The sequence below is a fragment of the Bradysia coprophila genome, assembly GCF_014529535.1.
Source record: "Bradysia coprophila strain Holo2 chromosome X unlocalized genomic scaffold, BU_Bcop_v1 contig_173, whole genome shotgun sequence".
In the NCBI taxonomy this organism is placed as follows: domain Eukaryota; kingdom Metazoa; phylum Arthropoda; class Insecta; order Diptera; family Sciaridae; genus Bradysia; species Bradysia coprophila.
In genome coordinates, this window is record NW_023503302.1 from 2,610,110 (window position 1) to 2,634,134 (window position 24,025).

At 36.3% G+C, this 24,025-nt stretch overlaps 4 protein-coding genes across 5 annotated transcripts; 1 reads left to right on the forward strand and 3 right to left on the reverse strand.

Annotated features, from left to right (window-relative positions):
• Positions 1-1,376: 1,376 nt before the first annotated feature.
• Positions 1,377-5,535, reverse strand: LOC119068140 (DNA polymerase subunit gamma-1, mitochondrial). Its single transcript, XM_037171600.1, has 5 exons — positions 3,703-5,535; positions 2,548-3,638; positions 2,321-2,480; positions 1,994-2,259; positions 1,377-1,933 (listed from the first exon to the last, which is right to left on the reverse strand). The coding sequence occupies exons 1-5, from the start codon at positions 5,452-5,454 to the stop codon at positions 1,702-1,704; spliced, it is 3,501 nt and encodes a 1,166-aa protein (XP_037027495.1). The 5' UTR covers positions 5,455-5,535; the 3' UTR covers positions 1,377-1,701.
• A 1,710-nt stretch (positions 5,536-7,245) lies between these two features.
• Positions 7,246-9,138, forward strand: LOC119068141 (DNA primase large subunit). Its single transcript, XM_037171602.1, has 3 exons — positions 7,246-7,736; positions 7,807-8,412; positions 8,477-9,138. Exons 1-3 carry the CDS (start codon positions 7,342-7,344, stop codon positions 9,087-9,089), a joined length of 1,614 nt encoding a protein of 537 aa, XP_037027497.1. The 5' UTR covers positions 7,246-7,341; the 3' UTR covers positions 9,090-9,138.
• Positions 9,139-17,104: 7,966 nt separating this feature from the next.
• LOC119068150 (protein tweety-like) lies at positions 17,105-19,012 on the reverse strand. The gene is made up of 2 exons (XM_037171622.1): positions 18,436-19,012; positions 17,105-18,348 (listed from the first exon to the last, which is right to left on the reverse strand). Exons 1-2 carry the CDS (start codon positions 18,744-18,746, stop codon positions 18,141-18,143), a joined length of 519 nt encoding a protein of 172 aa, XP_037027517.1. The 5' UTR covers positions 18,747-19,012; the 3' UTR covers positions 17,105-18,140.
• Positions 18,952-21,577, reverse strand: LOC119068145 (protein tweety-like). Of its 2 annotated transcripts, none has more exons than XM_037171614.1 (6): positions 20,945-21,576; positions 20,695-20,872; positions 20,315-20,622; positions 19,491-20,248; positions 19,253-19,431; positions 18,952-19,093 (listed from the first exon to the last, which is right to left on the reverse strand). In XM_037171614.1, exons 1-6 carry the CDS (start codon positions 21,074-21,076, stop codon positions 19,017-19,019), a joined length of 1,632 nt encoding a protein of 543 aa, XP_037027509.1. In that variant the 5' UTR covers positions 21,077-21,576; the 3' UTR covers positions 18,952-19,016. The 2 variants fall into 2 exon arrangements, with proteins under 2 accessions (XP_037027509.1, XP_037027508.1); XM_037171613.1 differs by having other exon boundaries at positions 18,965-19,105; positions 20,945-21,577.
• Positions 21,578-24,025: the final 2,448 nt, after the last annotated feature.

Genomic DNA, 24,025 nt, shown 5'->3' on the forward strand with positions numbered 1-24,025 from the left:
AAAGTTCGGGGGAGAAAATATCTAAATTTTTGACCTTCCGTGACAGTTATTTACATGTAAAGGGATAAAAAGATGACAATTGTAATTTTTGTGAGAAATTTGTTGATCCGAGGCGAGGCCGAATGACATGCCTACTGACGTGGCATTTTATTTTGATTCCGTGTTTTGTTATGGATGTTACATTGTTACATGCTAACCGAGTCGAAAGTAATGGGTAGAGTGGTTTCGCTTCGGCAAGTAAAATATTCTGGATTAGTGTTTTACCTGTGCGTGTGTGTAATGTGTATACGCCACGATATTTCGAAAGTTGAGAAGAATTGTGATGGAACTATAATCAGCACGGATGAATTCTATGTTCAATACAGGTAAATTCTATGTTCACCACAGTTGAATAGATAATGGCAAGGTTTTCAAAGCAGTGATGACATCACAAAATCAACACTAAAAATATGAACATTTTCACTGGAAATGCACACACATTTAAATAAACGCGTTTTCAAATTACACGGTGGTTTTGAACGAATTTTTATTAAACGTGTAAGTTTCCAACCCGGTTTTTTTATAAGCGAGTTGGGGGAGTGCTGTTCAAGTAAACAAGTTTTAGAAAATCTCCCCAGAGTTGTTTCCGAGAACCATCAACAGCGTCAGCCAGGACTTGTTAAACAGTAAGGACTGAAGATTTACATTGGAATCGGTTGAGGGACAAATTCTAAGATTTACATTGTAAAAATTATTGCTCTCGATAATTTCTTCATGGAGCAATAACAGCTGAAAGTCAAAATTTCACCATGTTGAAAGACAGATATCTCATTTACGAAACAACCGAGGAAGCCTGTAAATGGTGATCCCATTTTGCAAACCTTTTCGAATAGCAAACAAATTATTTTTGAATAGCAGTTCTCTGTTACATTTTCAGAAATTGTACTTTTAGGCTACCCTCGGAGAACTTTGGTCGCTTCCATACCTTACTGGTATGAGTATTTCACATCAATGTGGTAACTCATGTGATAGCGTGTGATAGCCTCAGCTTTACAACGATACCAAATATGCCATGCTTGATCATGTACAAGAAATTTTGATGAAAGAGTTTTGCATTGAGGTCGTTCTACTTGCAAATCTAGAGCAAGCTAAATAAAATTATCTATTTTCAAGACTTTTTGTCTTTTTTATGTCTATCGATCATTTAAATTCATTTTTTGATTAAAATATTTGTTTTTGTTCATAAAATAGTCAATTTTTTTTTGAGCTAGCTCTAGATTTGCAAGTAGAACGACCTCAATGCAAAACTCTTTCATGACGCTTCTGTTGTGCCACAACATACTAACTTGTTGTGTTGTGTTGTGCCAATGTTGTTTATGGCTTCTAATATCGAAACATTTTAGTAAATCAACAATTTTTATTAGATTTTTGGCACATAAAACTCTTCATCAAATATAACGAAAAGTTAAAGAAAAAAAATATTTGAACATAACACGTACCGCTTACAAACACAAAATAATTAATTTAAAAAATAAATTTACTTTTTGCATTGTTAGCCTTCTATGCACATCCAACGTTTTCATTTCTCCATTTCTCGCACAAAACGGATCAATGAAAAATCCTTTTAAGAATGTAAACACATCCACGTATAACAGTAATCATTAAACTTAATGTACAATACGTCGATCAATCCGATCACTTATAAATACTCATATCACAAAATTATTCATTCTTGGACTTATGCCAATCCCATTGCGTTAAATCCATACCACCGGCCTTCTCAATAGCTTGACTAACATTCAGAGATTCACCACTGGGAATGCCATAGCCACCAGATAGTCCATGAACGTTCGATGGTGTTACGCAATCTAAATGTGATTCCTTTCGCAGCACCGTATCTACTTCGACCGAAGTAAAAAATGCAATCGATTGCGGTAGGTCACACAGACCGATTCTGTGGAAATAATTTTTGTGTCAAAATTGATGAGAAAGTGCTAGCTGAGGTATACCACACCTTTTCGAACAAAATGATCTTGTTAACAGATTCGTGATGTGCATGGCCAACGCAGCATTGTAGGCGTACTCATCACGCACCAGATAGCGAATTTCGTCGTGAAAACTAAGGCAGAACCGAACATTCGGCCCCATTAACCAGCGCATGCAAACAAGCATCAAATGAAGAAAATCTACAGCTCCGCTTTGTACCACCCAATTGACGCGTGTAGGTAAGAAACGATCTTCGCTGTCCGGTTGCGGTTCAAGTGCCCGGCTCAACCGGCACTGGAATGATGAATGTTTTAAAAAGATGCCGAATTGTACGTCCATGATTGGTTAAAATTACCTGCAAGAAGGGAGTGACTGGTTGCATCATTTCGGATATGTGTTCTAGTCGGTTGAACATAGCGCTTTCACTTCCTCCAATCCATTGTCCCTCTTCAAACATTTCTTTGACGGTTTTCTTATTCGCTGCAGCCACCTTTTGCGCATCATATTTGGAGTACCTGAAATACGTGGACGATGGGTTGAATTTCCTGTTTTCCAACTAAATTATGGCTCAGGACCACTTACGCTTTGTGTATGAAATCCTCTCGAAACTCTTCCTTCAAATGGAACACCTTCTTCCCTTTTGTCATGGCAAACATTTTAAATGCCTTCGATTTAGCTTCTCCATCGGATATCGTAGGATTGAACTGTTTCAAAAGTCGCTCAGCAAACATTTGACCAGCTCCATAAATTCTAGCGTAATTAATGACTTTGGCATGGTCTCTGGAAATGCCAATCGCCTTAGCTGTAACACTGTGCATATCCGTGCCATCCGATTTTGATCCACTGAGTGTCATCCAGCCCAATGGGGTAGCACCATGAATGCCAGTTGCGTCAGCATCACCCAACACAGACGCAATCCACAATTCTTGTGAATCAACATCGGCTCCAACAAATTTATATCCAGGTGGCGCTTGAACCATTCCACGTAGCTCAGACCCGATACGTTCTTTCTGTGCGTTACTTGCAGTCATCCACGTCGGCTCCATTGCGCGTCTAGTTAATGTTCCACATACGACCACCTGCGGTATGATAGCACCGAATTCCATTCGATTTTTCAGCCTGCGATCCCTTTGCGACCACACGACCATTTGAGCGACAATACGATCTCTGTTGTTGCGCCAATAGGATAACATTCGGGCAATTTTGATAACCTCTTCGGCAGTGACACCATCACCAGACAAAACATTTTCCGAGAATTTGTTCAGAAAATCTCTGGCTAACGGATTACCGACCTTGTAAGCGTCACCGTTTTTATGTGGAAGTTTTAAAAACCAGCAACACCCGTCCAGTTCAACGTCACACCAAATGCCAGTTCCGGTGTACAAGCCTTGCGTATGATCGACTTTCTTCTTTCTGTAATAATCCTTTTTGCTCAAACTGACCTCGACATCTTTCGACAGTGTCCAAAATGCTTCGTCACTTTCGGCTGAGCTGGCAGTGGTGTTTGTGTCAACAACCGGACATTTTGCAATCAGTTTCTTTAATGGAATCTGACTGTCCACTTCATCTTCTTCGCTGGATGATTTGAACGGAACCAAGAAACCCCATCCGTGTCCCCTTATATAGTGGAGAGGGTAACCTTCCCAACACAACGACAGAAGTTTGGGTGCTACCTGAAATTTGAAGATGAGATCTTAAATGTGTTGTCATGGGAATGTTTAGCCTGATCATTTCTACCTGCATTCCCGTTCCAATGTTGCATGGACCAGGAACCCAATCTTTCTCTGTCGACTTTTCACACAATTTCCGATACCATGCTGGATAACCGGGTAACAATGGCCGTTTCACCGGGAGTTGTTTTACCTTTTCAATTAAATGACTGAACTTGGAACACAGTTTAAGGAAGTCTTCATCCATTTCTTCCTCTTCAGTTTTGGGTGGCAACGCTGGCGATTCATTTATTTCAGTCGCATCTACTTGTTTCGTCTTCTTCGTTGGCTTCCCTTTATTGAACTTCAGTTTCTGAGTAGACCAGTCTTGATCCCACATCCACAAATCATTTTTGAATGATTGATTATGCATTAAACGGCAGGCCTCGTTCGCTCGCCGCTCCAGCAGATATTTGGCCTCAATATTCAAATCCTCAAATGTTAGATTTGCCTCGTTGATGTAACGATGCCAATTCGAATTTACTGGCAAATACGCCATACCGATTTCAAGCATTCCAGCCAACGTAGCTGGATGTGGAAAGCGCTCTTTGTACAATGGAAACAAATTTTTCAGCACGGAATGCGTAGCTAGGACATCAGTTGCACAGTATTTGACAAGGCTTTGAAAATTTTCGCGAATGTCGCTCAATTCTCCCTCGAAGAATAAATTCCGTTGTTCTTTGTCCAACGTAGCTCCATTGCAATATAATTTGTAAACCTCGAGCAGGCTATTCAGCGAACTTACGCTACTCCACGCCAAGTCGTCGTCTTCCATTTCTTTATTCGCCTTCAGCATTGCTCGTTGATAACTGGTTACCCCACTGACACACACATGTAATGACATTGTGTCTAAGAATCTCGTTCCGGTGTTGTTCAGCCAATATTGTTCCTTGATTCGTGCCCTATCAAATGACACATTGTGTCCGACAATGATTTTCGGGGTTTTCATGTGATCATTCAACGAATTTCCGGACTGTATTGACGTTGACTCCATCGGGATCAGATCGTTTTGGTAATACTTTCGGTCTTCCATAGTTGAAGTAGTGTCGTCAAACAAATGCGGACTAACCCAAGAATACCAGCCGTTCGTTCCTAAGGCACAAGCTAATGTTGGTGCGCTGCCAGCTTTCATACAGACTTCAATATCGAAGACCATGGCTGTCTCATTCGGGTACGGTACGGAGCGCGGACCATTTTTGTGATAAAATGTCCAGCCGGTTGACATCGACCATTCAGATGGCATTTCGGGAACGTCTTCCATGTCACACAACGAATTTATTAATTTCAGATAGCAGCCACTTTGATCGGTTGCTATTTTCAGGAAATGCTCCTCAATGTCCTTTCCCTCGAATGGGGGAAGTTTGAGTTGGATGTCTGGAATTTTGGGCGATTCACCAGCTTTGATGCCATGCTTTAATAAATCTTTTGTGTACGATTCAATCAAGTTATCGTCCGCCGATTTTCGTAAGGGCGAATTTTTAAATATTTGTTGATACAACGACTTGGACAGCATCTGAATTTTAATTTCATTTTCTCGATATTCAGAACTGGTGTTCTTTTCTGGTTTAGCTCGTACGTCTGCATTGAGCTTATTATCGGATCCGACTTCTGCTTTCGGTTGAACTTCTGTACTAAGCTTATTATCGGATACGACTGCTGATGCAACGGTTGTAGAAGGTTTCACTTCAGCATTTTTACGAAATATTTTTATTTCACTTCTGGGAAAAAGATTGTCTTTGATTTTAACACATTTCTTTAAATGGGACTTCGATAGTCTCATTGTTAACACAGAAGAAAATTGGTAGTCTCCAACAACAAAATCTGTGCGGTCAACAGTTTGTATTACGCAAAATGAGGTTAGGTTTTTTGTTTTGTTTTGTTTTTACTACTTTGGAGACGAATTCCCAGGTTTGAAAAAATGAAATATCGCTTGACATTTCGGTATGACATAACTTCTGACAATGTTTGAATTTTTGTGCGAAATGATTTTTTGTTGGATCTAATCAACATCTCCGCCATTAGTCTTCAACTTTCCAATGAAAGTGTAAAGCATGTATGGTCTGACGTGTGCCCGAGTACATAAATATTTCGTAAACGTACTAAATTTTATATTATTTTGACATAAACTCTGAGTGCGTTAATGCTAGGAGGTAGCGCTATGTAATATATATTACACACTTGTCACGAAGAAGTCGAGGCTTGTCGAGACTGATAGTGACAAGTGTGTACTCTATTTTATCACATAAGCGAAAACGAAACAACAACATAGACCTGAAGTGTAATTTTTGAATTAAACTTCTAGTTAAGTAATTTTGATGTCCGAACACCGCGCGTATGTGATAAATGGAATTTTCTCATTATTCTTACCGAGAATTCTTGCTGCTAGAATCGTTCATTTGCTATGGAATGGAATGTGTATTGGATACAATCACTGGAATCGTTCGACTTAGACGTAAGTTAAAGCAACTATGTGTGGATTACCCACTTACACTAACTAACTAACTAACTATGTGTGGATTTGAATACGGGAGTGGTGGTGACTTGGCTAATGTGCGTACGTCGACTAACTGCAGAAGAACTGATGCACCTTATTGCAATATCGTTTGATAGAACGTTAAACAAAGATGCTAAACAGGAAAAAAAATCAACCTAGCTCGAATAATTTCTTTAGAAAATAATTGAAAATACAAAAGACTTAGCTCGCTGAAACCATCGTCCTGAATTTGATTTTTTCTAATCAGGCTTTTAAGACACCGCACATTGGTCGTACTCCTAACAGTTATTGATGACATCGAGAGCGAAGTACTTTTTTAGGCTCTAGAAGTAGAATTATGACACGAGGCCGCAGATTCATACAATGTTTTAGCAACAGATGGATCTACAGATCGTAATTAATTGGATAATTGGCCTAACTTTCCTTTGGAGATTCGATTCAAAGGTGAACGCGAGTGACCTTTTTTTTAAGCATTAACTCGAATTAAGCTCGTTATCATTGATTATGTTGGATCTGTAGAATTAATAAATTAAAATATAAAATCATCTGCAGCAGTCATTATATTGCTCGGTATTATTATTTCTCAATGTTGATATTCGTTGATTGATATACTTTGGTTTAGTTCGTACAGGTAAATAATTGCAGGTGGAGAATTATTTTAGTAACGAAATTATCGTTCGTTAAGTCTGAATGTCTGAATGACGTTTTTATGACGATTTGCATGTCTATTTTCTCCCCTTTTTTTAGACAGGCGAGAAAATAGAAATTAGAGAGTTACTGCTACTGCAAAGCTGTACACTTTGGAGATATCATCATCAACTTATCATTACAAACGTTGAATTTTTAAATGAAAATCTGTCATATTATCATCAAGTGTGATATGTTACCTTTTATTTGCGTGACCTCACTATACCTGGCCTTGACTGCTATACGTTATTCACACATTCCATAAATTGATTGCGCTAAAAGTTAAAATTTTCGGAACCTAGAATCCATCCACTCGTTATGAAGACAGCGGATTCAGCGCATTGAACTCACTCATCAATGAAATAAAATATTTTTCCCGCGCTTTTCATGCAATTGACAGTTGGTTAACAGTAGCTCAAAAAAAATCAACAAAAGCAAACAGATCAGTTCGGGTTGTTACAAAAAATTTGATTTACCCTTTGAATTATGGATTTTGCCCGTCGTGTTCGAACGAAACCACAAACAAATCAGAAATTGGTGTCATTGGAAAACACTTATCCGCAAAATATTCAATTCTACTATGCACCACCAACAAGAGACATTAACCTGCAGGAATTCGAAGACATTGCCATTGAACGAATAAAAGTGTTTAGGATATTGGAACAGGCGGCGGCGAAAAATCTTCGCTACTGGTCCAATGAGTACAAGGACAGTATTTTGGAAGAGTTGAATTCTCAAAAGCTGAAAAATTACGTCCGATTGATTCAGGTGGGAACGCTGGATGAGAGAAAGAAAGAGGCAGAATTATTGGCCCGGGAACGTGATTACATTTCACATTTTGTATTGAGATTTGCTTATTGCCGAACAGATGAACTTCGGAGGTAAGATAAATTGCTTGTTTCCTTTGATGGTGTGTGCACTGTCAACCCGTACCGAACTTTATCGTTACAGATGGTTCATTACACGCGAAATGGAACTGTTTCGACTAAAGTACGGTGTTTTGTCTGCTGTGGAAGTCAAGAAATTTTTGGATCAAAACGACCTAAACTACATACCATTGACTGAGGATCAAAAAAATGAAATTCGAAATGGACTGCTGGACAGCACACAAGGAGGATCCGATAAATCCGAATTTTACAAAGTAAAATTCACCGAAGTACTCGACCTGGTGCGATCTCGGAAATGTTTCCTCAAGGATGGTTTCGCCTACGTCAGCACCAATGACTTCTATTCAATTGTGGCAGCAAAGCATCAGGAAAACATTGAAAAAGGACTGCAGAGAACGTTGCGAATGTTACCGGAAATCGAAGATGATGAACGTTTATCGGGCTTCCTGAAGGGCATCAATTCGTCGTACACCGGTAAAGACTACACTCTGTCCGACACTGCTTATGTTCCCATTGAATCGCTAGACCAATTGTCCAAAAAATCATTTCCATTGTGTGCTCGGATGTGCCACGAAAATCTGCGTGCCAAACATCACATGAAACATGACGGGCGACAGCAGTACGGATTGTTTTTGAAAGGCATCGGTGTCACATTGGAGGACTCACTTCGGTGCGTTCGTAATTCTTTCGAAAATCTAAAGCTGATGATTGTACTAATGTCGAAACGTTTACAGGTTTTGGCGTGAGGAATTCAGCAAAATTATGGAAGCGGACAAATTCGACAAATCTTACGTTTATAACATCAAACACAATTACGGCAAGGCCGGTTCCATGACCAATTACACACCGTACTCTTGTTTGAAAGTTATCGCCTTGCCGAATCCAAATCCACAACAGTGTCACGGTTGCCCATTCAAAATCTACGAAACGCAAACATTAAAAACGACTTTATCGGGATATGGTATTGGAGCGGCACACGTTCAAGAAGTGCTAAATTATTCCAGCAAAGGACATTTTCAGTTGGCATGCGCTCGATACTTTGAAGTAACACACGACACACACTTGGAGGAGGGAATCAATCATCCGAATCGTTACTTCGAAATGAGTCAAAAAGTGATGGAAAAGCGGGCCCCGAATTCGGCAACACCAACAGCAGCCAAAAAGGTGGAAAAGGTTCAACGGAAACCGAACACAGACTTGGTCTTGCAAAAGAAGAAAATGCTGGCTGATTCGATGTATGATGAAGAGTTGTGGAATGCTACGCAAGAGGCCGAAAAACGTGAAAACGAAGAAATTGTGAGGAAAGAATGGGAAGACGACTTGGACATGAGTGAGTTGAATTATTGAACTTTTTACAATAAATGAAAAAATTACACAAATTCGTCCTTTGACACAAGAATTGGCCTTTCAATTTTCATCAGAAATTTTGAGAACAGCAGACAATGTATTTGAAGGGGTTTTGTAAATCTCTAGAGTTTTCACACCGACTTGGAACGTATCTGTGAGAACAAAAAAAAAATAGTCAAAAGTTGATCCCTCTGCTAAGCAATTACTTTGTCCCCGAAAATTCCTTATTTCTTAATCTTCAATGAAGATTCTTCATGCAGGTAGAAAGTGTAAATTTTCCCATCCTCATCTCTGAGAAGTGAAATATGTTGCTTTTGGATCATCTATAACCAATAATCACAGCTTCCAACATTAACGTAGAAAATATGGGATGCTGGTGAAATAAAAATATGCGCAGCATTACTCTCGTTGCGCCTGGAGTGATGCATTCTTGGTGTGAGTTAAGTATGGTTTCCACTCAACAAAAAGTACTCCGTGTGAGAGCCATGGGAGAGAGAGCCATCAGGTAAACAAAGCAAAAATTGAAAAAATTCAATTTTGTCTCTCACACGGAGTACTTTTTTGGTAAGTGGAAACCAAGCCGTAGGGATGGTTCTTAAAGTATGTGACGGGCGATGTGAAAGTTATTGTTGAAAATGTGATACAAAGAGATGCAAATAGTAGGCATGCGTGATATACTTCATGAGAGATACCTTAAAACACACAACACATGCGCATGCACACGAACATAATTCAATGTATCAATATTTGGAGGTAGCAGTTGTTGCTGCTACATGTAGTATATATAATATTTGAAATTGTTCAATAAAGCCCAATTCAGAGTCGTCCGTTTAGTTCATACGTATACTTGACAGATGTGTTCAAACGGCGGAGTCTACGTAAACGGATGAACATTTGTTGTAAACGGATGAAAATTTGTTGTAAACGGATGAATTTTTCATCTAAACGGATGATTTTGTTTAGACTGAAAGCACCTTAACAACTAAAGAGATTAACGATCTGCCATTCTATTCCCTTTGGTTAACAAGATCCCTGCAGGATCTACTTCAAGGAAAAGTAATAGAAAATTTAGAATTTTTTAGAAATCGTAAAAAAAATTCTAGAAATTTTTAGAATTTTCTAGAAGTTTTTCTAAAATAAAATTTTTAACTTTCTGTAAAGGCAGGGTAAATTGAAATGATCGATTATTAAGATTTTTAGCGAATTGTGATTTGAAAACGAGTATAGATCTAAATAGCAAGCTTTCGGTCGATTTGCATAACATTCACAATGTTTTTTCGGTGTATTGAGCTTGCGCGCGCGCGTTTATACTTCGAACTCGAGCTTACACGCATGCATTGGAACTGTTTACAGATAAAAAACCTAACAAATGCACCATAAACAGTTCAAATGGGCGGTATGTAAGACTATACTGGCTTTCAAATCTGTATACACTCAGAATCGATCATTTCATTTTGCTTCCACTTTAGTTTCCATGAATTCTAAAAAACATTTAAATTTTACAATTTGAAAGCAATTTTTAGAATTCTGTAGAATCAATTATTTGCTGAAAAAAAAAGGTTCTGTCACCTTATGACCACATTTTTGTGTAGTAGGTCTGACTACTTTAGATATCTTTTATAAGACCTTGATACGTTCACTAGAGGAATGGTGCTGTATTATTTAAATTACGGCGAGTGAAGGAGTTTCTTGTTACTGTTATCAACCATTCACTTGTAGATTCTGCACATCCTCTTCCCTTTTCTTTTACGTATACTAGCAAAAGCTTGTAGCTTATTCCAATTTCTATAAATTCTAAAATCTTAGATATTGTAGAAAATTCCTATTTCTAAAAAATAGGCTTTGCCACATTTTGACCAATTGTATAATAGGTCTGACCAAGGTTCTGAAAGCTCAGGTTAAGAAATTTCTGAGTTTGAGCAAGATGAAGGCGGTGACACATCCAATTGGTCCAATTGAAAAACTAATTACCTTGCCAGACTCCTGAGATCACAAGCTACACACTGGCATGTTGTTTCATTTTTCCAAATGTGGCAGTTGTCAAACACATGCTACTTATACTCGATATACTGAATATACGAAGATATACTCGTTATACTGGATATACTCAGTATAAAAAAATGAGCGGAATTCCCCTAATTTTTTTCTTCAAGTTGACATTTCAAACCAAGGAAATAGACTGATAGAAGGTGGATATCGAACAAGAAATGCGAGATCAACACCTCGCAATTTTTTTGACATTGAGCAAGATAAATCGGCAACGGTAGTTCGGTTCGTCTGTTTTGGTTACCGGTAGAGGTGTGCACCGCCGATTTTACGCCGGCGCGCCGCCGATTTTTGGCTCACGCCGACAAACGCCGCCGCCGAGAAAAATCGACCAACGCCGCCGCCGCCGCCGATTCCTTTTTCGTCGCGCCGAAATATTACATATTAATCAATTTTTTACAAAAATATTCCTTTTATATGCTCCGTACAAACGACACTAGGCAATGTCTTGAAGACATAAAATTCCTCTTTCTGTTTAAAGATTTGTCGATTAGTTGTCCTTTCAAAAATTTAAGATTTCAGATAGGTTTTCAGGCCATGTCAGAAACTCTATTTGGTTATTAAACAATGAAATTTCTAGGTTCTAGTTCAAATCTGAAGCTTCAAAATAACGTGATAAAATAACAACTAGATCAATGATTTAATAATTTTATGTCATTGAACTAGATATAATCTCTACCAAACATTTTGTAAATTCCACTAAATAATTTTGAATTTTGAGTTGTACCACCATTATTTATATACCCTCGATAAATACGTTTCGAAGGAATACACATTGGAGAAAAACACAAACGTTTTTAATGAAATTATCTGGCACTAGATATCAACCACTCTCACTCGAAGGAATTTTTAGAAATGTTGATACAGCGCAATAATCGATTAACACTAAAAATTGAATTGAATTTTCGTAAGACTTAGTGACATATTTCTGGCCAACCCATTCTTCAAATCGATTTTTCACCGTGGAGAATAGAGAAAAATGTAGATCTTGACGTCTAGCATATTTTTCTGTTTCTGTACAAAAATGTCCTATTATGGCCTCACAATGAAAACCCGATTTAAAGAATGTTTTGCAAGCCTTTGTGGTACAAATCTTTCATTAGTCGGTATCGAGACTTTGACCCTTCCAGGTCTTAGGCGCCTTTTTAGAAAGTCAATTAAAAATCCTGTAAACGTTTCGAGTTTCCATTGTACGTCAAACATTAGTTAATTGACTAAAAAGTATTTCCAGTTTCCCCGACATTTTTAATGAATTGATATTAGATTAGAAAAAAACTAAAATTTAAATTTTAAGAATAAATATTAAAGATTTCGGCGCGCCGAAAACGCCGCCGCCGCCGACTCTAATTTCCTTTCGGCGCACCGCCGCCGACTTCTCAACACTCGGCGCACCGCCGCCGACGTTTTCAAAGCCGGCGCACACCTCTAGTTACCGGTCACCCACATTTTTAAAATTATAGCTCGACCTTCATGCATTCTTAATCAGAGTGTGCTAAAAAATTTTAAATGTGGGTAACCAAAACAGACAAACCGGACTACCGTTGCCGATTTATCTCGCCTAATGTCAAAAATCTCGCGAGGTGTTGATCTCGCATTTCTTGTTCGATATCAACCTTCTATCAGTATATAAATTCAATGTTTCAAACAATCTGTAATGAGTGTGTTCAACAAAATGTATATACTAGTCAAAATTTGTGTGTCCACCCGCCTTCTTTCAGAACATTGGGTCTGACTATTATTTAGATTGGAACACTTTGAACGCCATATTATGAAAAGTATACGGGTATGTCAGTTAGTACATTTCCTTTTATTTCAAGAAAGAAAAAAAACTTCCGTTTAATTTTACAATAATTTCTATTAATTTAATGTTTTTGGGTTTTTTTTTAGATACTTTTCTTATTCGTGTGTAATGGGTTATTGAAAAATCGTAGAAAATGATATAAAAAATGTCTAAAAAACAGCAGTAAAATCTTTTCTTTCCTTTTTTTCGTGTTTTTCATTTATATAAAAAAATTAAGATTATTTTTAACATTGAATATTTTTGTTTTCTTGTTTCTTGTATATTTATTAGTTTTTAGTATTTTGTAGACATATATATAAATGCAGTTTGAAAGTTCGTTTTTTAATTACTTTTAATTATTTTTTTCACTTTTTATTATTTTTTAGCCATGGTGCTGGTATATTCTTCGGTCCATGATTTCGCTTTTACATTTTAGAAACTCAAAAAGTTTTTTTTTATTCTCCATTCAGTATTGATTTTAGTTTTGTAGAATTGGATTACAAACGTAAATTGGTACAACAATTATTTCAACGAATAAATATATTAATAGACTTTATAGGATCAGACTTTGTTTTTGTTTATTTTCTTTAAATATTTTTTTTTTTATTGAGTAAGAGTTTACTACAACCACACGAATTCCGAAAACTAGTGGTATTTAAAGTGTTACCATCAAATTTTATGTTTCGATATTAAATTGTTTTTTTATTGAATCCCCTTATCTATCCTATCTGTATAGGGGACAATTGTTTTTTTTACAGTTTAGCTATTTATACAGCTCTTTTTAAACGAAAACGAATAATTTAAATTGCAAAATATTGAAAAAAGACTAGAAAAATTAACTGCAATTCTAATGCTTGTTTCTCTTGTGTATAAATAAGTGGAATTGTGGAAAAGAAAAAATAATACAAAAAAGACCAGCCCATGTGAAAATATTGCACTGAATTTAGTACACAATAGACAATACCAACACAGTACAAACTATGTCATCTTAACCACTTATGTTGCCAAACAAAATACTAAACAATGCCTTTCAGATCACTAGGCAACCAAATATTATTCTGGAATCCTCGGAAATGGTGGAATAGTGGGGGTCACCAAAACGACAACTCAAAAGTCACTATCAACTCAGGGTATGTTGCTAGTTTTCATATAATCATTGCTACGAAATGTTCAAGAACATATTGACGTGAAACAGACTTATGAAGGATCGTAAGGATTCCAGATAAGTATCTTTACGTCCCTCAACAGGCTCTTTCGCCGAGCCCATGTATTGCTTATAGTGAATCAATACAGACCGATCACATGAGATCGATTCGAATAAGTAGGAGACATAAAACGACGACGTTGATTCATGAGTCATGATAACACAAAGAACACAGAATTTGTATATTGTAAATGAAGTCATATGTTGATAATGGGCTGTTGTGTTCTGCTTTATACTAAGGTACTCACTTGATTCAGGTAAAATATCGTAAATCTAATAATGTCGTGTCTACATCTTTTCTACGGACTTAGTCCTGTAATTTTTTGTGAAGCAGCCAAAAACAGTTATTATTTTCACATGGGAAGTAAAAATAGTTTTAACGGAGCCTATTTCTTGTGGAATTTAAATTGTCTAAAGAATTTGTTTGAAAAAAAGGCCTTAAAAACAGGCACTATGAAAGTTTACGAGTATTGAAATTTTCAATTATTTTTTTCTCAAATAAATTATTTTTACCAGAAAATTATTTGTAATATGAAAATCGAAAATTTAATTTTCTTCTCTCAATTAATTTTTGTTTTTCCATTTTAATTTTATACATCGCTATAACTAAATATATTTTTACGAATGACTAGAATAGATAAAAAAGATTTTTAATTTTTCTTATTCTTTTTTCTTTGGTTTTATAAATAAAAAATTTCTATTTTACAATTTCCACTAATTTTTAAAAAAACTAATTACGCTTCTCAACGTCAAAAGGTTAAAACTCAATAAATATGTTGTGCAGCGATAATGATCAAAATGATACTGTCGATGATCACGACCCTTCTAGACTGTTGATGAATCCCTAATTTATTGAACCTTTCACAGAATTCAGGCTGACTGTCTGTTTTCTCCTTCAATATTTTCAACAAATCGATACAAAATTATATCACTTCATTTGTTTTAACATAAATTTTGCTACATAAAAGCTTTACAGCCTAGAATCTAGTTCCTCCTTTTTATCCGTCTGCAAAAGGTTGAATGGAAAATAGTGTTCTGTCCTACACTACAATAATTTTCTTTAGCTAAATTCAAGAAGTCTGGACCCTTTCCTAGACGTATATTTGATCTATTTAATGAAAAAGAACTGACTTGGTCATTGAGGTTGATATCCAATCAAAACCTGGTTTTCAATATCTTGTGTCCACTATCAGGGGACTTCTAAGGACAAGCGAGGCTCGGGCACCACTACTCGAATGATGAGCACCACTACATCTTTCCAGTTTTACTTGAAAGAGCACCACTACTCCCAGATTCGCTTGTTGTATGAGCACCACTACTCCCAAACACAAGTCGGCGTCCCTGTCCACTATTTATAATTTACGCTCACTCTAAACGTTGTCATTGTATATACAAGACAATCGTTTATATCAAAATCACATTTTTGGTTAAACCAAATATGTTTTCCAAATCAATTTCATTTCATTGCTTCAGACAATGAATTAAACTGGAAACAAATTTGATTTGGGTTTATTAAATCTTGAAACTGTGCTATAAAAACTGGAATTTATTCCACATATAATTGTGATGGAAATTGCTGTTGCTTTCCAATTTCCACCACAATGTGGAAGAAACTCCAATAAACTCCAATTTGATGAATTGATATTTAATTCATTTCATAATTATCATGGAACTATACAACAAATCTAGTTTGTCTGAAAATAATTTTAAAATTGGTCGACTATTTTCGGTTGAATTAGTTCAGGTGTCTTTGAGAAATAAACTGAATACTGGACACGTTAGATCGATTTTTAAATTTATAAATTTTTATTACTTCAAATTTAGATGATAATGAAGCAGACCTATTTGTGAGGGATATTGTTGAAATATTTTTTTCTTTTTTCTGGGTCAAAAAAAAGTTCGTCGCTTAAAACGCTTGAAGAAAATATTTGGTCAAATTTTTCGAAACTTTGTTGTTGCTATTTATTTTCGGTAATAATTTGTTTAATTGAATTGAATTGAATTAGTTTGATTAATGATTATGACACTACGTCAGATAAAATGTATATACGAACTAGCCTCATCTTCAATCCTAACGTAAGAAGCGTTGCAATCCTAACGAAAAAAAAAAACTTCCCCTTCAGAATGTGTTAGATTTACCTGAAACCACCTGATCTTAACCTGATTAATTTTGACATAACCTCAATTGACTCCAGTTGACCTGAATATAGAGTAAAATCAAACCTGACCTGAATCCTGACAGGTCACCTGAAATATTTGTGTGATAATTTTGACTGGAAAGCAGGTTTGAATAGTTAGGTCAGGCTCTTTTTTTAACACTACCTGACCTGATCTAATCTTTCAGGTCAAATTGAGTTGCCAACGGGCTTGGTATCGGTCGACCTATTACGATTTCTTGTCAATTAGACGGTGTATTTTCCATTTTTTAAAAACTTGTAAAAATTGTTTTAACAAAATATTATATTTGACGGATTCCTTTTTTAACTCGTCAGTCTAGCACTATCCACTATATCGAACGTCATCAGTGAATCGTTCTTTCCGTACCAAATGCACGCACATCCTTCCCTTAAATATAAATATAAAACCAAACCACAAAAAGACGGTCAGTGTCAGTACTTTTCAGCCTGGGGGTGAGCTTGTGTAAAGTAGAAAAGTGTATTTTGTGTTATGTAAATGAATTATAAAATTCTGAAAAAATAGTGAAGTCAATTATAGAACATTTTCGTCCAATGATCCAATGAAATATACCTCTAATTATTTACAAATAATTCGTTAAATTACATCTTTTTATTGAATATCTTCTTATGGACTATTAATGTATATATATTGGGTTCCCTAATAACTACGAGCATATAAATTACACATTAATTGTCACATTCCGTTCAAAGTATATTTCACTCTTCTTTTGAGAATTTATTTACCAAGCGAACTCTCTTATCGCTTATCTCTCTCTCTCTCTCTCTCTATCTTTCTTTCTTCGTACTCTTTCTTACTTTTCAATTGAAAATATTGTGCTCCTTCTAAATTTATACTAGCTATATTATTCTTTAAGATTTTAAGTTTTTCTTTTTCTCTTTTTATATAAATTGTTCGATTTGGCACAGTACATGATCAATTTCTTTAGCTAAAAATGCGATTAGGTTCTAAAGCTAAAAAACATTTGAAAGTTAATCTATACAAATACAACAAAAACGAATTTTTATTGCACTTTTTAGAAAGAAACAACTCAGTGAAACGATGAACGATTCTAAGCAATTCCTTTTTAATTCATCATTCATCTCCAAATCTACATAAGAAACATTCCAATCCGTATGCTGCCGCTCGGTTGTTGAGGCACACGATCTGTATTGTCACACCTACACATCTAGTGCCAAAAGAAAGAATTTTCCCAACTAGTGTGAAAATATCGCGACCACGTCCTAAAAACGTTATTCCGAACTTATGATGAAAGGCTTTTTTAGCTAAATCGATTCGAACCTCTCATTCGCTAAAAAAGCCTTTTAGCATGCGTTAGGAATCGGTAACTACTTCATATCCTAATACAGAGCTGACACATTGAAACGCACTGAATGTGCAGACTTTCGAAAAGCTCTCGTGAAATGTCGTTTCTTGGATGAGCCCCGATTTTTTTATTGGTATTTGTATAAATTAGTTTCACCTTCAAATAACGTTTGTCAATCATCTACTTGTTTATGTTGTCAAAACGGAACATTATATCCATCACATCTAAAGTTTGTAACTCTAAAAAATTTAATTTAAATTTTACAAACGAAAACAATTTATTTTCGAAGATACACAAACAAAAAATGCTCTCGTATAATTTGCAGTGTATTGGTTGCGCATTTTTTCTTGCTTCATATCATTTAACATAATTTTTCTCAATTTATATTTTGCAGCCTGTAGCGACTAATTTTTGTCTGTTTGTTTCTGAACTGAAATCGCATTCCAATTCTTTGAAATCATTCATTTTCAACGCGTAAAAAGTATAAGTAAGGAACAAAATGATCATTTTTCTTTAAACTTACAATTCAGTCACAGCATAATTAGATTCGTCGTTTGGATTAATTGTTGTTGGTGTTTGGGTTACAGTCGGAGGTGATTGGGGTTTTTGTGGAACGGGTACCGCAATTGGTTCGGTTGATTGTACTGGTTTTAGTATTGGATCCATTATTTTGGGTGGTGGAATGGCTTTGCCGGTTGGTGGAGTTTTCAGCGTTCGCTGAAGGGTTCTAATCGAATGGACAATTGCGGATTTGGTGGTTAGTTATATGCTAATCGAACGAAAACGACATCACACTAAAGTTATTAGCACTCACCTAGTCATCGGCGGCGGAACTGAATCTAATTTGATACTGTCCTGTGAATCGGTATTTTGTTTCGGTATTTCCGGCAACGGACAATTTAGTATGGATGGTTTCGTCGAAAATGAACCTTTCTCATCGTACTTGCCACCAGGCCTCATCGTTGAGCATTTGTAAATTTGCTTGTCCCGTTCATACATGGCACTGTCGATAGCATTCGAACTTGGTATGGTTTCGATATCACGCACTGAATTCGGCTGGCGGCGTAATGTAGCTGCTGCGTATGCACTAGGATTGTGATGATTCATTTGGGAAAGTGGTGGCATTTGTCTGACGTAAATCGGTTGTAGCGGCTGTGGTGCTGCGTTGTGATACTGTTGATATTGGTGTTGTTGCTGTTGTTGTATTTGTTGTTGTTGTTGATGCTGTAAATGTTGTTGTTGTTGATGCTGTAAATGTTGTTGATGCTGTAAATGTTGTTGTTGTTGCTGTAAATGTTGTTGCTGTTGTAGCGGTAATGGCGGTTGTGTTATTATAGGAGGTTGCTGCGAATGAGAATAATGAGGAGGCCCTGTGTCGCTACAGGCTGGTGATTTTCAGTAGAAGTCATTCGCTTCCAGTGTTTTGCATTGCTTGCTCAAGGTAGCATATTTACCGTTGGTCTTGTTTGGTCCTGAGAAATAAACTTTGTAAATTTTTCTTTAAAATTTTCTGTTAACGGAATTCGGCTGAAGGGGTGACAAAAACAAAATATTTTCGGATTAATTCAGTCAACGACTGTCGTCAATAAGTTTTTTTTTCTGTGTAATAATGAAATTTGAATAAATCTCACCGTGTTTTCCTCCGCCACCATGGTGTGGACTGTGATTATGTGATGGCAAACGTCCAAGAGTATGTGTGCCAAGCTGTCGCATATTTTGTTGTTGCTGCTGATGCTGTTGAGCAGCCAAAATTTCTTGCTGTTTGTTTCGAGGATATTGTAACGTATGAGATCCACTGATGGCAGGAGGGCTGGAAACGATTCCGATTTAGTTCTGCTGATCAATTTTCAATTTTAAATATAAAGCTACCCATTATTGTGATTTCGAGGCAATGTCCTTGCCATTGTCTGATGATTGGGTACGGGTTGATGTGATATATAAGTTGGTTCATCTACTTGGGCATACTCGTTCCGTTTTCTTATATAAATCCATGTATGAGAATCCACCCACACCATCACAGTCAGTAGAATTGCAGCCGTAAAACTGGCAATCAACATTAGAACGAGTCCCAGCAGTCCTCCCTCGCATAAACCTCGTGTGGCAGCCAAGTAGCTGTAATGTACGATTCGACAATCGACGACTGCAGTCAATTGCGTTAGCAGTCGTTCGCTTATGTTTAAATCGGCCATCACGGCACCTAATTTGGGCTGTAGTCCAGATGATTTGAACAATACCAGCGAAATTTTCGATACAATATTCATCGCCGATCTGGCATTGTTGATTGAGTTTTGTGACTCGCGTAATCTTTGGGTGAACGGATTCGAGCGAGCTGTTTCACATTGCGTATAGTACAACAGAACTTCAGTGGGAAGTTCATTGGGTGCTTCGGAAACCAGATAATCAGCTGGATCCATGCAAAGATCTCCGACGGCAACAGATGTTGATAAATACAGACCGGACATCAGCCAAGAGCCAGTTACTGCTAGCAATCCACAAACACTGAATAATATCAACGCACATCGAGAGTGACGAGCCACTCCCACCAATAAAACAGCACACAGTACCAGCAATAGAGCGAGTACAGCTACTGTTCCAGGCCATCTGATCAGTTCCCATTTGTCTCCGGTCTGTAACACAACGATTTTTCATTGTTAAAATGACGCAGTGACATGATTGTTATGATATATACTTACTGCTAGGAAGGAAGACATTGTTATTCCCATCAGTGGACGTCTAATATCTCCAGCAGCATTAGTAGCGACCGTCACATTTCCCTGTACCGCATTCAAAGAAATAATTAGCAATGACAAGGCGGTTTGATTCGACGCAGGCTGATCGAATATATCCGCTAATTCAACCAATTGTGGTCGTATTCGTTGAGACAATGTGTTCTCCAGAATATTTGTTTGATTGCGCACGGATGAAATAATGTTATCCACTTTCCGACCGGCTGTCAATACTTCTAGAAGTCCGTTGTGTAAATCATCATTGCCGTAGAGTCCTTTAACGGAATAGAAACGGGACCGTGAAAATAATCACGAATTTAATCACAAAACGGATTGATCAATAATACCTAAACCAATAGCAGCGCAACATAACACGGTCACTACGGATAGGGTTACTTTCAAGCTAGTAATGGAATGGGCTGGTCTGGGCTTACGATCACAACACCGTGTAAGTAAATATAAAAGTAATCCAAACAACGACACGATGAGCAAAGCTGCAGGAACCGAGCCCAAAATTCCTAAACTCTACAATCATATACATTTTGCGTTGAACATAAATGGGCGAGACACTATATTGGAGTTTCAATCAAAATTTACCTCTAAATACACTTCATCTGTTGGTCTAAATGTACTATTGGTCCTATGAAATGTGATATTGTAATGTGGCAATGTATGCAATAGCTTTGCTATTAGAGGTATTTTATATTGCTCATCGACAGTCGACCTCATTGTGTTTAGATTTAATTCCGTAAATAAAATTTGCACAAAAATTGAGGGTTGTTTTACGAACCACTCCACACACTACCTCGACCTATTTCGTTACAGAATCACTGAATCAATTGAATTAAGTCATCGTCACTGTTTAGTTTGTCGGCCTCAAATGGTAATCCAAAATAGTTTCTAACAAATAATTTTGCAAGAAAATTTCACATCTACACAACTCCTTTTACACTTATTCACTCGCTATGGTCACACCCTTGCTGAATAATACCAGTGTAGACCAAAAATAATCGAAAATATCGATCAACCTATATTGGGGTTGATGGTTGGTTCACCGGTGTTGCCATCTATTGTATTATTATCAGTTCAAAAAGGGATGGAATACGAAATTCAAAATTTGACAAACTCAGTGTATATTATGTGTATACGAAAACGAATTGTATAATGAAACTTAAAAATGAAATGTAAATATGACACCGGCAGACAGTAGAATGCAATAGAATTTGAACTTAGTTTACAGCATACAACAATTTAATGCTTCGTCTCGATTCACGGATCGAATAATTTAAGTATGGCATCACATAGTTGATCATGGTCGGTATCACTATCTCAATATTATGCTTGACCTTTAGTATTCAAGTGGAAAATATAACAAATGACGCCGAAGGAAAGTGGATCCGAATTTCTTCCTTTTTGTTTTTCACGAAATATTTTCCGATGAAAAATTTCGCCCAAGGCACATAGCCCATTCGAAATATTTACTGCAGATTTTCGTCTTTACAAAATTGAGTTCCAATGGGTATTCTCGTATCTATCATGGTAAACTATGCGTATTTTTCGCTGTACTTGATCTTGAAATAGAAAATAAAGTAAACAATTTTTCGGTTATGACGCAATTGTAATCAAAGAACCTAATATTTTTCGTAAGAAAATATTTTGTTTGTGATTAAATTCACGATTTGTACGAATTAAATACTGAATGAGAAAAAAAATTTAGATAGCGGACAGGCCGCTTTGAAATGTCTGCTTGTTCAAGATTAATTTCATTTTTTGTTGGCGTACAATAGAAATTCGAATTTTTAGTGCTGGTGAACGGTGATAATCTCCCGCTTCATATATTTTCTCTCACCAATTCGCCTCTCTAAAATTTTTATGTATTGTACGGTAGATGTGGGATATTTGCCTAGGGCACTTTTAGACTTTTAAACACAATGAAATTTCATTTTGTTTATAAGTGATACGCAGCGCCGGTTTCTCACGAGATAGACGAATATATTTAAAAGAGTGAGCAATTTTCTGTTGAGAAATGTTTGAATGAAAATCAATTTGGAACCTTTATGGTTGCCAATTACGCCAAACATCTGGTGGTGGTATTGATCTTATTTATGTTATTGTTTACTGACCTCTCCCACTCTCATCTAATTAACACGATGAGGACGCTTTAAAAGTAGCTAAGCTCTCGAATTCGACACTTTAATAGAACAAGGTAATCGATTTAATGATTAGGAATCATCTACGATTTTCATTCACCTTTTTACGTACATTTCTTACTCCCTATTCGTTGACTCGACATCTTTGAAATCGAAAATTCAACATTTTTTCAGCAGAAATAGGATGAAAATCTGTAATAAATCGTCGCTAGTATTTAAAATATTGGTCAAAAGAACGTATTTTCAATTGATGAGCGTCTTTCCGGCGGCCGAAATCCCATCTGTCCCATTTCAAAGCACGATTTAATGATGACCCATTATGTCGTGAAACTTGTCCTTTGCAGAAAAATGTGTAAAAGAAATTTTTATTTATAGAAACTTGAGATTTATATAGACATAAATCTACAAAGATAGGTACTGCGATAAAATTTACTTTGAAAGAGGAAGAACATGTTTTCCTAAAGAAATTCAGTTACGTGCAACTCAACAAAAAGGAACTGTATTTAGGCAAATCAGACTTTGACACTTTCGCAAGTAGCATTAAAGATGTGATGTAACGCTTGAGTTTGAATCGAAGCGAAAAGACTGAACAACAATGATTTTCCTTTTCAAAAATACTGCAGATCAAGCACCAGGACGGACCCAATTTTCAAATGTATTTCTCAGATTGAATTTTATGAATTTACGTGAAAAATATTTGAGAAACAGCTCTTGGTGGAGAAATATATTCGGAAAGTTGGTGTTGCCCGTTGGCAGAAAGTATCATATTTTATAGTCCTATGAATCCGAAGCATTATAATTTTGTCAACATTTCAATCTAAGTCTTACAAATTATAATGTGAAGGTTGATTCGTTCGTGAAAAGCAGGAGAGTGATAATGTAAATTATACGTAAAATTGTAGCAATCACAACAAAAACCAGGAACTATTTTGAGGAAAACAATTTTTCCGATTTTTCTTCATTTTCCCTAATTTTCTTGATATTTTCTTGTATTGCCAAGAAACTATTTTGACGAAAACCCTTTCTTTATTTTCTCAATTTTCCGATTTTACTTAATTTTCCTGACCTTTCCCAATATTCTCGCTGTTCTCTAATATTTCTCCAAAGATAGTCAATGTGGAAAATTCTCCAATTTTCTAGATTTTTTTTTTTATTTCTTGATTTTCTCTAATTTTCAGCATTTTCTCGATTTCGTGTAGTTTCAAGAAACTTCAAGAAAACTAAGAAAATTCAAGAAAATAATATCACAGCAGGGTCAGAATATTTTCCAAAAGATTTCCAAAAATCAATTTTAGTAAAGTTAAGGAAAATGCTGGAAAATTTGAGAAAATGAAAAATGTTTTACGGAAATTAGTCCCTGCAAAATATAATAAGTTTCTCTAACTTACTCCCTATACACTTCACGTGTTCGACAAGTTGTGGTATACTAATAGGAGTCATAGGGCCATTACATATATGTGAAACTATCGAATTTTCGTTCATTTTTTTTTTTACTTTATTGTGCAATCATTTTTTCGTAAATTTATTG